Below are 14,713 nucleotides of genomic sequence, written 5' to 3' on the forward strand. Positions count from 1 at the left end.
TTGAACTGATAACCTCCTGACACTTGAGGAGCAGCAGTTAGACCGTAGGGCCGGTCTAGAACCGTGAAATTACACTACATACAAACACAGTTCTGAGGAAATTTACCTTCCCTTCTTTCTCTGTCTCTGACTGTCCATGGCTTCACTCTTCAGCTCTAGAGTGGAGCGACTGTCTAACTGCCTGCTTGTCAAGAGACTCAGGTGATCATGAGTTCAATTCTCATCAACACCACTAACAGCCCTCCATGGTCAGTATTCTGAGAATAGGAAGGCCGTCCCGCCATGTAATAGGGGGCGCTCTAACCATGCAGATGGGAGTAAACTGTATTGAGGGGGCGGAGCCACAGTATTGAATCAGTTTCAGCTGCAGCTCGTTTACTGATGACTTTGAGGCTCGACTCAGTTTGGATTGTTGCTGAAACTGAGATGCAGAAGGTAGAAATGTGAGTCAGAAGTAGTTTGGGCTGAACTAAGTTGAGTTAAGAGAAACTGTACGTGAGGTAATTCGATCATTTTACCACCTTATTTTAGTTAGACGTCCCCATGAAGTAATAAAAACACAGCAGGCGTGTTCTAAATACTCTGACTGAAGGAAACAGGCTGTTGCTCCTTTAATGCGACTCCTGCACGTATTAATGCAGCACTGAGCCTCTAACTGCGTGACTCCTGTAGATTCTTCAGACTGAAAGAGTCACTGATGTAGAGGGTCCTACAGTAGAGACCACCTCTCTCTCTCTATTTAGAGAGAGAGAGAGAGACTAGTGAGAGAGAAAGAAAGAGCTCTTTCTTTCTCTCTCACTAGTCTCTCTCTCTCTCTCTCTAACGTCTCTCTCTATTGCTGCTCTCGCTCTCCCCTTCTCCCTCTCCTTTCCCCTCCTTTCTCTCTCACTCTCTCTCTATCTCTCACTCTCTATCTGTTTGTCTCTTCCCCTCTTACTTTCTCTCTCCTTCTCCCTGTTTCCATCCCTTTCTTTCCCTCGCACTGCTCTCTCTCCCTCCCTCTCTCTCTGTCTCTCTCCCACTGCTCTCTCTCTCCCTCTCTCTTTCTCTCTCCCTCTCTCTCTCTCTATTTTCTCTCTCTCCCCCCTCTCTCTTTCCCTCTTTCTCTCTCACTGCTCTCTCTATTTTTTCTCTATATATCTGTCTGTCTCTCTCTCATCCTCTCTTTCTCTCTCCCTCTTTTTCTCTTACTGCTCTCTCTCTCTCCCTCACTGTCCTCTCTCTCTCTCTCTCTCCCTCACTGTCCTCTCTCTCTCTCCCTCACTGTCCTCTCTCTCTCTCTCTCTCCCTCTTTTTCTCTCACTGCTCTCTCTCCCCCCTCTCTTACTGCTCTCTCTCTCCCTCACTGTCCCCTCTCTCTCCCCCCCCCTCTCTCTTTCTCTCTCTCTCTCTCTCTCTCTCTCTCTCTCTCTCTCTCTCCCTCCCCCCCCCCTCTCTCTCCCCCCCCTCTCTCTTTCTCTCTCTCTCCCCCCCTCTCTCTCTGATCCACCTGTTTGGTGGGAGAGATGTACTGGGTGGGCTTCCTCTCCGGGCTGCGGTCATTCTGGACAAGAAACACCTCAGACCGGCGAACTCACCGCGAGCACGAGGATACGCACACACGCGCGCGCGCCCGTGCGCTCCGCTCGTGCACGCATTCACACACACACTCACACACACACACGGCAGGTGTCCTGATCACACGCCGCTGCCTCCGATAGCTGCTCTGCTCATCTGAGGAGACATCGCATCGTCGTGTCTGGATCTGATGTGAGTGTGTGTGTGTGTGTGTGTGTGTGTGTGAGAGAGAGAGAGAGAGAGAGAGAGAGAGAGAGAGAGAGCTGCCCACATGGTCCCCTCTGACAGCATTGCGGGTCTGGGCCACTTTGGTGTGGAGTTGTGTGGGTTAGCTGCTGTGTAACTCGCAGTGTGTGTGTGTGTGTGTGTGTGTGTGTGTGTGTGTGTGTGTAACTGTAGTAGACAGGTGTATTCTGGTGTATTTCTGCTCAATCAGACAGAGACCAGGGAGATGGAAGGAAGGAAGATGTGTGTCAGGTATGTGTGTGTGTGTGTGTGTGTGTGTGTGTGTGTGTGTGTCGCATGCTGGTTTGTAACTTACCCACTGGTTTCTGCCCAGTTTAGCCCAGTTCACTCCTGCTTTCTGGCTGTTTTAGACTGGTCTGCTCTGCCTCTGCTGGAGTGACCTCTGCTTTACTCCTTCATACTGGTTCAGAACTGTGACATACTGGTTTACTCCTGGTTACATACTGGTAAACTGGTTTGTGGCTGTTGAAGTGGGTCAATCTGGTTTAATGGATCTCGAGCCCGCTGTGGAGAGGTGTAGGAGCTGTAGTTTGCTTAACTGGGACCTGTTTCTCACCAGTCTAAACTGGTTTATGTCTGTTGATGCTTGTTAATTGACTTCCCACTGGTTTCTACCCAGTTTAGCTCTGTTTGCTTCTGCTTTCTGCTGGTTTACAGCTGTTTTAGACTGGTCGACTCTGCCTCAGGGAGCGTTATCTCAGGTTGTCTCCTTCATGCTGATTCAGAACTGGTGTATAACGGATATAAACTGGTTTATGACCAGTGTTTACTGGTTTGTGTGTGTTTATGCTGGTGTATAACGGATATAAACTGGTTTGTGACCAGTGTTTACTGGTTTGTGTGTGTTTATGCTGGTGTATAACGGATATAAACTGGTTTGTGACCAGTGTTTACTGGTTTGTGTGTGTTTATGCTGGTGTATAACGGATATAAACTGGTTTATGACCAGTGTTTACTGGTTTGTGTGTGTTTATGCTGGTGTATAACGGATATAAACTGGTTTGTGACCAGTGTTTACTGGTTTGTGTGTGTTTATGCTGGTGTATAACTGATATAAACTGGTTTATGACCAGTGTTTACTGGTTTGTGTGTGTTTATGCTGGTGTATAACGGATATAAACTGGTTTGTGACCAGTGTTTACTGGTTTGTGTGTGTTTATGCTGGTGTATAACGGATATAAACTGGTTTGTGACCAGTGTTTACTGGTTTGTGTGTGTTTATGCTGGTGTATAACGGATATAAACTGGTTTATGACCAGTGTTTACTGGTTTGTGTGTGTTTATGCTGGTGTATAACGGATATAAACTGGTTTATAACCAGTGTTTACTGGTTTGTGTGTGTTTATGCTGGTGTATAACGGATATAAACTGGTTTATGACCAGTGTTTACTGGTTTGTGTGTGTTTATGCTGGTGTATAACTGATATAAACTGGTTTATGACCAGTGTTTACTGGTTTGTGTGTGTTTATGCTGGTGTATAACGGATATAAACTGGTTTATGACCAGTGTTTACTGGTTTGTGTGTGTTTATGCTGGTGTATAACGGATATAAACTGGTTTATGACCAGTGTTTACTGGTTTGTGTGTGTTTATGCTGGTGTATAACGGATATAAACTGGTTTGTGACCAGTGTTTACTGGTTTGTGTGTGTTTATGCTGGTGTATAACGGATATAAACTGGTTTATGACCAGTGTTAACTGGTTTGTGTGTGTTTATGCTGGTGTATAACTGATATAAACTGGTTTATGACCAGTGTTAACTGGTTTGTGTGTGTTTATGCTGGTGTATAACGGATATAAACTGGTTTGTGACCAGTGTTTACTGGTTTGTGTGTGTTTATGCTGGTGTATAACGGATATAAACTGGTTTATAACCAGTGTTTACTGGTTTGTGTGTGTTTATGCTGGTGTATAACGGATATAAACTGGTTTATGACCAGTGTTTACTGGTTTGTGTGTGTTTATGCTGGTGTATAGCGGATATAAACTGGTTTATGACCAGTGTTTACTGGTTTTTGTGTGTTTATGCTGGTGTATAGCGGATATAAACTGGTTTATGACCAGTGTTTACTGGTTTTTGTGTGTTTATGCTGGTGTATAACGGATATAAACTGGTTTATGACCAGTGTTTACTGGTTTATGATTGTTTTTAATGGTGTTATAAGATGAAGTATAACCAGTATATATTATACATAATCTGACCAGACATTATATTATATTTATTATATATATATTATATTACAATATTACACATTATATACATTATATAACCAGACATTATACAGTTCAATTTCTGCTTTGTAATAAAACAGGTACAGAAATGGTAAATTTCTGCACTTTAAGTGTCTTTAAGTGTTTTATTCCTGTGTTTACATGTGGTATATATATATATATATATATATATATATATATATATATATATATACATATATATATATATATATATATATATATATATATATATATACACTAATACAACTAATACTACTATACTATTGTCTATGCTATTTTATACAATACTATATATATATATATATATATAGTTTTTTTAATAGCCAACACTACCAACACACCTTTCACTTTTATTGTTGTGGTTATATAATTATAATAAAAAGAAGAAGAAGAATTGAAGAAAAGATTGTACAGTATTGTAAAAAAAAAAAATTGACATGAATGCCCTCCGTGTGTCCAAGATTGGAGTAAAATGATATGATATTGAAATGAAATGATATTAGGCAGATATAATCTGACTCTGGTAGATCCATCATGGAAATACCAAGGAGGTTGTAGCATGATGTGTATGATTTAATTTGCCTTACCTGTCATTGCACATCCTGCCATGTGACTACTGTGCATTTGATTGCTGAAATTATTTATTTCGTAGCCATAATAATAACAATAATAATAATAATAATAATGAAACCATGATAAATAGAAGTAACACCTTATTGTGAGTCTTCTTCTTTTTGTTATTATTAAGTGTTATTTTTAGCTTCATCTTTTTTCGTCGTTGCACAAATATGAATATATGACGGGTTCTATCATCAAAGAAGACAAGAGAACATTATTGGAATTTTGGAAAGTAGTCTAAAGGTACTCTAATGAATAAGAGGCAGTGTTTTAGCAACGTGGTAAGAATGTAGGCATTGCGGTGTGTTTGCTGGGTCTGTGCTTTATCTTCATCACTGTTACAAACTGGTGAACTCTTGGTTTAGGCCTGTTTACGTGGTTGAGTCTGGTTTAGTATGGCTTCTGAGAATGTTAATGCTTGTTCATAGAGGTTATACTGGTTTACACCCAGTTTAACTCGGTTGTTAGCGTGTTCCTAAAGATTATATTAGCTTGATTTATGTCTGTTTAAGTGCTTTGGCCTGGGTTTGTACGACATGTGCCTGTTGTTTATAATTGTTATGCTTGTTATAGTTGTTGTATAGCCGGTTTAGCCTGTGTTATGTCTGATTTATGCTTGTTTATAACTGTTATATACTTTACATTTGGCTTAACCCTGACTAGTTCATACCCAGTGTACCAGTTTTTCTGGTTTATGTAGGTGGTAGATGTTTGTTTATGATGGGTATAAGATGATATAAAACCAGTTTAGCCCGGCTTATATACGTTGTATACTGGTTACGTGTGTGTTACTGGTTTATATGAGTATTATGGCATATATTGTGTCTGTTTTATTATGTACTGGTTTATAATGGTTATTAACTGGGTTACTAGTCTTGTTTGTACTTGTTTATACTGTTTATTCAGTTCCAACCAGCAGCCTTCAGGTCATAGTGAAGCCGCCTTATTCACGGGATTCTAACCAGCGATCCTCTGGTTATAGTGATGCCGACTTATTTCCGGAATTCGAACCAGCGATCATCTGGTTATAGTGATGTCGCCTTATTCTCGGGATTCAAACCAGCAATCCTCTGGTTATAGTGATGTCGCCTTATTCTCGGGATTCAAACCAGCGATCCTCTGGTTATAGTGATGTCGCCTTATTCTCGGGATTCAAACCAGCAATCCTCTGGTTATAGTGATGTCGCTTTATTCCCGGGATTCAAACCAGCAATCCTCTGGTTATAGTGATGTCGCTTTATTCCCGGGATTCAAACCAGCAATCCTCTGGTTATAGTGATGTCGCTTTATTCCCGGGATTTGAACCAGCGATCCTCTGGTTATAGTGATGTTGCTTTATTCCAGGGATTCAAACCAGCGATCCTCTGGTTATAGTGATGTTGCTTTATTCCCGGGATTTGAACCAGCGATCCTCTGGTTATAGTGATGTTGCTTTATTCCAGGGATTCAAACCAGCGATCCTCTGGTTATAGTGATGCTGCCTTATTCCTGGGATTCGAACCAGCGATCCTCTAGTTATAGTGATGTCGCTTTATTCCCGGGATTTGAACCAGCAATCCTCTGGTTATAGTGATGTTGCTTTATTCCAGGGATTCAAACCAGCGATCCTCTGGTTATAGTGATGCTGCCTTATTCCTGGGATTCGAACCAGCGATCCTCTGGTTATAGTGATGCTGCCTTATTCCTGGGATTTGAACCAGTAAACCTCTGGTCAGTGTGGCGTCGCCTTATTCCCAGGATTCTAAGCCTTATTCCCGGGATTCAAACCAGTGATCCTCTGGTTATAGTGACGTCGCCTTATTCTGCTGAAATACTGGTTTAAAATGAATTAAGTTTTAAATAATATATATCTATATAGTGTAAGGTTTCTTAGTATGAGGACCAGGCTTTGATGGACTGATGAGAATCTGACTGTTCTCTTTTCCAAACTATTTTTAAAAGCACAGACTGGAGCTCCTTTGGCCCAAAGGTGCTTCAACCAGCTGAACGGAGTTTGAGTGCTGATGAGTGCTGACATCACAACACGGAGACACAGCGCATAGCCTTTGGCTTAATTCCACCAGTCTGATTCCTCCTCTCTGCACTCCTGCAGGTTTTGTCCACTGTACTGCTGAGTCCAGCCCACTGAAGGTGCTCAGTTACGCCGCTGAGGGGGATGTTTCCATTTCCATTCTGATCTAGACACACTCACTCACACACACTCACTCACTCACACACACTCACTCGCCATGGGTCTGGGACAGTCCAGCAGATCCTCCGTCAGCGAGGACACCGAGGAGGGTGAGTGCTAAATTCTGATCGCAGATTGGAAATTGCTTTTGTATTTTTGATGATTTCTCGTCAGATATTGCTCCATAATGCTGATATTATGTTGTTATGTTTATTGGTGTTATATTTATGGTTTTATCTTAGCGATGTTTTTGTTGTGCTGCTCATTTTTTAATGTTGATTCGATATGATTTTGTTTGTTTTATTTTATGTTTAATTTTTTAAATTAATTATCAAATCAAATATATTTGTATAGCACTTTTTTATAACAGCTGTTGTCACAAAGCAACTTTACAGGAATCAGTAAACAGTAAGAAACAGTAAAAAAATAAAAGCCTAAACCCCACAGTGGCCAGGGAGGAAGAAACATTGGGAGGAACCAAGACTCACAGGAGGGACCCATCTATCCTCCTCTGATGAGAACTATTTATAAAATATTAATAAACATCACCGACCCACTGTTCTCTGTTCTCCTGCTCAGGTGTGCTGATATCACCATAATATGTCTAATATAACCATGTTGTAAGAGATGTAAGAATAATGAGAGTCATGATGGTTAAGGATGGAGCCCAACAGGTCAGGCCGGATAAGTGGGCAGTCATTTTCTTATGATTCTTTTGCTTTATAAGTGCTTTATAAATTAAACTTACTTATGTTTTACATTTTTCTGGGCAGAATTCCTAATTTTTATTGGTTTTTATATATTTTTGAGAAATTGTAATGAACCATGAACAACAGGGATCAACAGAAACCTGAACGTGGCAAACAAGAGGGCGAACCAAAACGAACCTGGGACTGGGGGTTGAGCTGGTGCGAGCGGCTAGCGCTAGGGGAAAACCAAAAGGGGACAAGAAAGAAATCCTACAGGCAGAGCCTGGGCTAAACAGGGGTTAATGTAAACTGCGCTTGGACGGCGCTACATTGACTAAGGGTGGAGAGCTGGGGGATCAGCTACTGAGCAACAACGGCTAGGCCGACCAAACCTGGAACCGCAGCGTGCTGCTGCGACCGAGGGTCTGAGCTGGGATGTGGGTAGCCAGAGAATCCGGACCGTGAACAAGTGAGCCTCACAGAAAACGTGGATAGCAGAGTGACCTGCTCCTGAATGAGAACATTGAGCAGAAGCTGGCCTCAACACACCTCTACAGTATGGGGAACCTCTCAGGAAACCACGAGGTCCCAAACGATACTATTCTCGGCATCGAATGGCGGTGTCGAGGCTTCTTAAATACCCCCCAATCCCAGGTGCAACTCATGAACCAAATGATGATGAAACGAGACACTGAATCAAACACATGAACGTAAACAAGGCGGAAGTCCTTATTTTGGGCTTGTGGGCGGCGGCTTGGAATCGCCCCGGGGGAGGGCGCGATACCGAGGGGCTGACAGTTTCAACAGAAATATAAAATAAACCCTTAATAAAAGCCAAAAGCAAAGTTTCTTACAACAGCTGTGATAGAATATGGTACAGTTATGTGCCCTAAACTAGGGCGTAGGTTTGATTCTGACAAGTTGGGAAACACCCCATCCCATGAAAACCTTTGTCAGAGATTTTTTTTCTGAGAGGACACATTTAGGACACCCTTTGCCCCAATAGCTGGTCTTTCCACCCTTGGCTGCAATAACTCCCGTTAGACGTTTCCTATAATGATCTACCAGTCTCTGACATCAACTGGAAGAAAGTCTTTCCCACTCCTCCAAGCAGAAATCTTTCAGCTGTGTGATTTTCAGCTTCGGTTTTTAGACAGATGGTCTCACATTTTCCTCAAGTTCCCTCTGACACAATAAAGAATCCCTAGTGGATTCTATGTTGGAGAGCTCTCCAGGCTTTAATGTAGAAAGGCAGCCCAAAACCGTGACATTCCCACCTTCACCTCTTGCAGATGCATCAAGAACAAAAAGCACAGGCTTTGGTCAGTAGTCCCTGGATATAGGTAGGGACATGTCCCTACCCAATTCTACGCCCTTGGGCCTGACTGAAGGTACTGAAGACGTAACCTTGAGGGATACAGCTCCAATAACAAGAGAAGAGCCACCTTATCAGGGACAGATACCGTTTACTGAGGGTGCATAGAACCTTTACATTATGTGGAAGGTTACACATAATCTTCAAAAAAAGGATCAGTTTAAGGGATATTTAGTAAATGTATTCCACTTCTTCTAAGGATAGATTCGGTCCAGTGGCTCTTCTCAAGGCAGCAAGGGAACAGTCAGTTCTTGAAGGTGATGGAGGTGTTAAAGCAGGAAAAATGGGCAATGCTAAGAATCTCAGCCACTTTGACAAGAACCAAACTGTGATGTTCTAGACAACTGGGTTAGAACATCTCCAGCCAAAACATCAGACATTAGGTCTTGTGGGGTGTTCCTGGTATGCAGTGGTCAGTACCTACTAAAAGTGCTCCAGGGAAGGACAACCGGTGAACCAGCGAGATGGCCATGGCCACCCACGGGTCACTGATGCTCATGTAGAGCGAAGGCTAGCCCGTCTGGCCCAATCCCACATTGATTTGTGGTGTTATGGGTCCAGTAAGAGTGTCGAGGCAGTAGTTTGGAGCTGCTGTGGAAAAAGCTGAAGGTTGTACCCTGACACCAATACAGCTCTATCGGGAGCAGCAGCACGGCAAGATGCCCCAAATTTACTCCTCACACACCTGTGTGTGTGTGCATGTGTATCCCACAAGCACTTATTGCCTCTTATTGGCCTTTTAGAGTCATTTTGCAGTTTTTACTGTCCACTTTGGTCAGAGTTAAATGGGTCAGAACTTGAATTTGAGCTTTGCAGTGTTTTATTTTTATCACTGAAAATTAGAGGTGGCATATTTTGTTCTGATGGGTCAGGGTATCAGGGCAGCATCAGGCTACGGTCATTAGTAAAGGCTGGATGGGATATCATCTTCATCTGTATATATATATTTTTATTTTTATTTTTTTATTTTTTTCTTATATTTCTATATTTCTATATTTTCATATTTTTATATTTTATTTTTTAACTTAACTTTAACTTAAATGTAACTTATTCTATTTTTCTTTTTCTTTTATTTTTCTTTTGCACTTTTGCACTTTACTTCATTAAGTTAAGGTTTAGTTAAGTTTAAATGTAGATCTTTATTGTATAGCTTTGATGTGGGCAGACTGTCAAAAGAGCATTTCACTGCAAGTTATACTGCTATAAGTTATACTATGTATGTGACAAATAAAATTTGATTTGATTTGATTTGATCACTGTGGAGTAGAAGAGGAATGCCTATCTTAAAGGAGCATTATGCAAGAATTGGGATTTTTGCTCATCTGCTCCCCCTACAGTTGTGGAATGTAATTCACTTTTACACCACTGCTGTAAATACACATTTTGCGTTATCAGCGCCTCTTCTAGGACAGCTGTACACGTGCATTTGTTGACAAGCTGAAGGATAGTGAGGCGGATGGAGGTTTTACACAAATTTGATTCGGGTTAGGCAACGTTACGCAGCTCTGGCGAGAGTTTTCATGCGGCTCCACTAAGGTTTTATGGTGCAACAGCAGCGTTCCGGACGGGAGTGGGAATGGCCGAGATGCCGTTCTCCCTATTACAGTCAATAGCATGATTCTCAAGTTGCTATTTTAAGGGACCAATTCTGCTTAATGTTGCTTTAATTGAAGAGCTTCATTTAAAAACAGCTAATTTCAAAGTGTATTGGCTGATATGCTAGAAAAAGTGCTGTCGGACCATCTCTAGTGTAGAGTCTTTATTCAGTCATCTCCTGCAGTGCTAGTTTCCACAAATCCAGAATTGCTGGGAGTTACAGTTGCGTGAACCCAAGTTTTATTTACCATCAGCCTGCCAGACACCTGTGGATTTGGTTTCTGGCACCATGGCAACTGAACGTTGGCTCAATGGCATCTGATATCAAACCTTAATTCTACAGATCCTCCGCTACAGCTGTCAGCTCGATGAACGTCCCACAGCAACAAACAGTAAAAGGTGGAACACCCCGTATTGACTCATAGGACCTGTAAACGAAAACACGGCGGCGGCAGCTAACGCGCCGGATCATTAGGTGTCACATCCGATCTGTCAGCGAGCTGGAGCCAATCTCAGGGGGCTTCAGTGAGCATTCAGCAGCTGCGCAGCCTGGCCTTCTCAGAGATATCGTTTTTTTTTATTATTATTATTATTGATGGACTGGTGTAACGCTTGCACACTGATGGGATGTCGGGCTCCAATGTTTCCTTTGAAAAACACCCGCTACAACTCTGCTTCAGAGTGTATAACCCCATAATAGCCTAGTGCTTCCATAAGAACATAGACTAAAAAGCTACGCTACATGTCCAAATGTTTGTGGACACCCCCTTTCTAATGAATGCACCCATTGCTAGTCCCAGTAGAGAAGTGCTGCCAATAGAATAGGACTCTCTGGAGCAGATAAACATGATGAACCTATGGGCACCATGCTGCCTAATAATGCCAGGCGTGGGCTAGTAGAGGGGTATGATAAAGCCCCCCAGCATTGAGCTGTGGAGCAACAGTGGAGGAACTGTGAACATTCTGTGGAATGATGGATGGTGGTGGAGCTCCATCCAGTACTTTTGGGATTAGTTGGGGAGTTGTAGATCATCCAACATCCTGACTATCAAATCCTCACAGCAATACTCTGGACTGTAAAGGCCCCTTTTTATTATTAGGGCATTCTGTATAGCACCAGAACCCGTGTGAAGAACCTTTTAAAGGCCTCAAGAACATTGATGTACTCCTGAAGTAAAGATTCTTTACCAATGGCTTCACTTAAAGAACTGTAGGTGGCAAAGTGCTGCATCACCTGAGTCCGAACCAAACCCTCTAACGAATTCTCTCCTTTCTTCACAGTCAACTTCGACCACTTCCAGATCCTGAGGGCCATCGGAAAGGGCAGTTTTGGAAAGGTAAGACGCTGTTTGTCCCAGAATGTATCCAGAGAAGCTGCCTTTGAGACAAAGCGAATTCCTAATTACCTTTACCCATCGATTCTGGACAAAGCCTCACGAGCGCAGATTGAGACTTAAGTGAGGGATTTAATCAGAGGACTGGAGATTAACTCTAGTCGTTACCCACGTCTGCTTCTTCCCTGTAATTACTACCTTATTGACTAGACAGTACAGTCTGGTGCTGGGTTCAAACGGACACGTTCTCAGTACTGAGGTGTTGATGCTTCCTCAGGGAGATTCCATTTAAAGTTCAACCCCTGAACTGGATTCTTTATTAGCCTTTATAGACACACATTAATTGCAGTGTCTTGGCATATTTGTTCACTCAGAAAGCTTTCAGTCAGCTTGGACGGAGTCCGGATCGTCCGCAGCATTAGATTGCACACACTATGCTATGATGAGGCAGCCATTAGGGGTGGATAATTTAACTATTGGGGCTTTTTCAGCATCCACATCCAGCGGATAAGCTGTGGCGTAGCCAGCAATTTAGGCCCAATTAGGGGTAAATTCACTACCCGACCTGTAAAGTTATGGGTGGGTTGGATGGGAGTCCGACAGTAGTTGAAGAGTGGTGGTCTTCTGAATTTGTCACTGAATTATTTACCACATTATTAACATTAAGCCTATTTACCACCCTGTTATTTTGCCTCACAATAAAACACACAGTTATTTTGTGGTGGACTTAATAAAAAATGCTAAGCTCTGCTTTTATTGGCTGATTTAGGTCACCGTGATGGATCACGTTTGTCGCATAGCATAGCATAGACTAGCCTAGCATAGCATGGCTGTCCACTCAGTGTCCTCTCGGTGCAGTGTGAGGTTAGTTTGCTGAAGAGATTGTAGACTGTCAGATGGATTAGCTTTTAGCCTAGCATCCGCTCGCTTCACCAGTTTACCCACTACTAACACCCACCCACCCCCACCTTCACCACACGGATACCCGCAGCAGTGCTTCCTATGCTCTGACCTTTTAACTTTCCTAAGTCAGCTTAGCGTTAGCTTTTAGCCTTAAGCCGCAATGGTTTATTCGGGAGAATATGCCATTGCGTTTAGCCTTGAAAAACTTTCTCTAGTGGGTGGGTGGGTGTAAATCGTAGGGTGTAACTGTGTTAGAGGCAAGACTGTGATGTAACAGTTTGGGGGGTTTGAAATTGGCCCGTTTTACAGCTCTGTTTTGGATCTGCTGGATTTCACAGCTCTTTTGAAGGAGGAACAACGGTTTTGAGGTTCACAATTTGTTCCTATCATGTACTAAACTCTCGTTATTCAACTATGCCAAGATGAACACGGTTTAGGACGAGTGTGTATGTCCATATCTTTGAATAACCACATCATTTCCACTGTTCAGGTATGCATTGTGCAGAAGAAGGACACGAAGAAGATGTACGCCATGAAGTACATGAACAAGCTGAAGTGTGTGGAGCGGAATGAAGTGCGCAATGTCTTCAAAGAGCTCCAGATCATGCAGAACCTGGAGCACCCATTTCTGGTTAACTTCTGGTGAGTTGTGGATGCTCTCCATTGTGGATTTCTCTGAGAAGAGAAGGACTCTTAAAAGGCTGGTAACATTTGCATTTTTTAAACACGACTGCGATGGTCAACCCATCAACACATTGACACATGAGGACCACTTCAGCCTATAGCTGCTTTCAGCCCCGCCCATTCACAGTAAAGTGATATGGAGTGTTGTTACTGCAGTGAAGGATGCAGGAAATGGCTAAACGTTGGGTGAAATTGGCCAATTGGGAAAGTGGGCAGCGGGCAGCGGATCTCACCGGCTATGACGGGCGTGTCTGATTGACTGATTTAGGTCACCGTGATGGATCACAGTAGTCACATAGCATAGCATATGCTAAGTTTGGCTGTCCGCTCAGTGTCCTCTCAGTGCGGTGTGAGGTTAGCTTGCTGAAGAGATTGTAGACTGTCAGCTGGATTAGCTTTTAGCCTAGCACCCGCTCGCTTCACCGGCGTACCTACTACTAACATCCTCCCCCACTTTCACCACACAAATACCTGCAGCAGTGCTTCCTCTGTTCAGACCTTTTAACTTTCCTAAGTCAGCTTAGCGTTAGCTTTTAGCCTTTTAGCCTTAAGCCATATTCTCCCGAAGTAACCATTGCGTTTATAGGGAAAGTGGGTGACTGGCAGCGGATCTCTCTGGCTATGACGCTGCGTCAGGACCTCCCATCTGTCCTGGACGTGAGGGATGACAGGGCAGGTGGTTTGAGCTTTAGCTCGCCACGTTTAACTTTTTTAGGCTTGTGATTGGTCAAGGTTATGGTGACGTAAGCATGACCACTTTTTGGACTTAGAGGAGAGCAATACTGGTGAAATACAGCAGATGTTTATTAGACTTTTAAGAGATCTTCATAAGACCATCAGGCCCCTGCAGCTGATCCAGAACACAGCGGCACGGGCCAGGTTGTCTTCAGCGCTTCTAAGTTCAGCCATGTTCAGCTCCTCCTCCTCTGCTGAGTTCTCTCTTCACTGTAGCTTCAGAACCCCTGACTCTGGCCTACAAAGCCAAGACTGGACCAGCCAACCCCTCTGTACTTGATGGCAATGGTCAAAAGCCTGATCTGCACCGAGAGCCCTTCCAGCTTCAAGTACGGCTTGGCTCGACCCGCCATCCTTTAAGATCCACGGAAGACGAGCGTCCAGACTTTTTACTGTCCTGCACCGAAGTGGAGGAACGAACTTCTCCTGGGTGTCCGAACAGCAGAGTCCAACACTCGCTGTCTTCAAACCCAGACTGAAGACCCTCCTCTTCAAGAGTACTTGGAGAGTGTAGAGTATGTAGAGTATTGGGGTCTCCATACTGACTTCTGTATTTAGTAGCATCTAAGCTCA

General features: G+C 43.1%; 1 protein-coding gene across 1 annotated transcript in view; it reads left to right on the plus strand.

Annotated features, from left to right (window-relative positions):
- Positions 1 to 1,679: 1,679 nt before the first annotated feature.
- stk32a (serine/threonine kinase 32A) overlaps positions 1,680 to 14,713 on the plus strand; it is an 80,831-nt gene continuing 67,797 nt past the window's right edge. The window contains exons 1-4 of the mRNA XM_072661674.1: positions 1,680 to 1,749; positions 6,747 to 6,934; positions 11,766 to 11,821; positions 13,212 to 13,363. Coding sequence (XP_072517775.1) covers positions 6,883 to 6,934; positions 11,766 to 11,821; positions 13,212 to 13,363 — 260 coding nt within the window. The 5' untranslated portion in view covers positions 1,680 to 1,749; positions 6,747 to 6,882. The remainder of the gene's footprint in view (positions 1,750 to 6,746; positions 6,935 to 11,765; positions 11,822 to 13,211; positions 13,364 to 14,713) is intronic.

This window comes from Salminus brasiliensis, chromosome 18 (genome assembly GCF_030463535.1).
Source record: "Salminus brasiliensis chromosome 18, fSalBra1.hap2, whole genome shotgun sequence".
Lineage (NCBI taxonomy): Eukaryota > Metazoa > Chordata > Actinopteri > Characiformes > Bryconidae > Salminus > Salminus brasiliensis.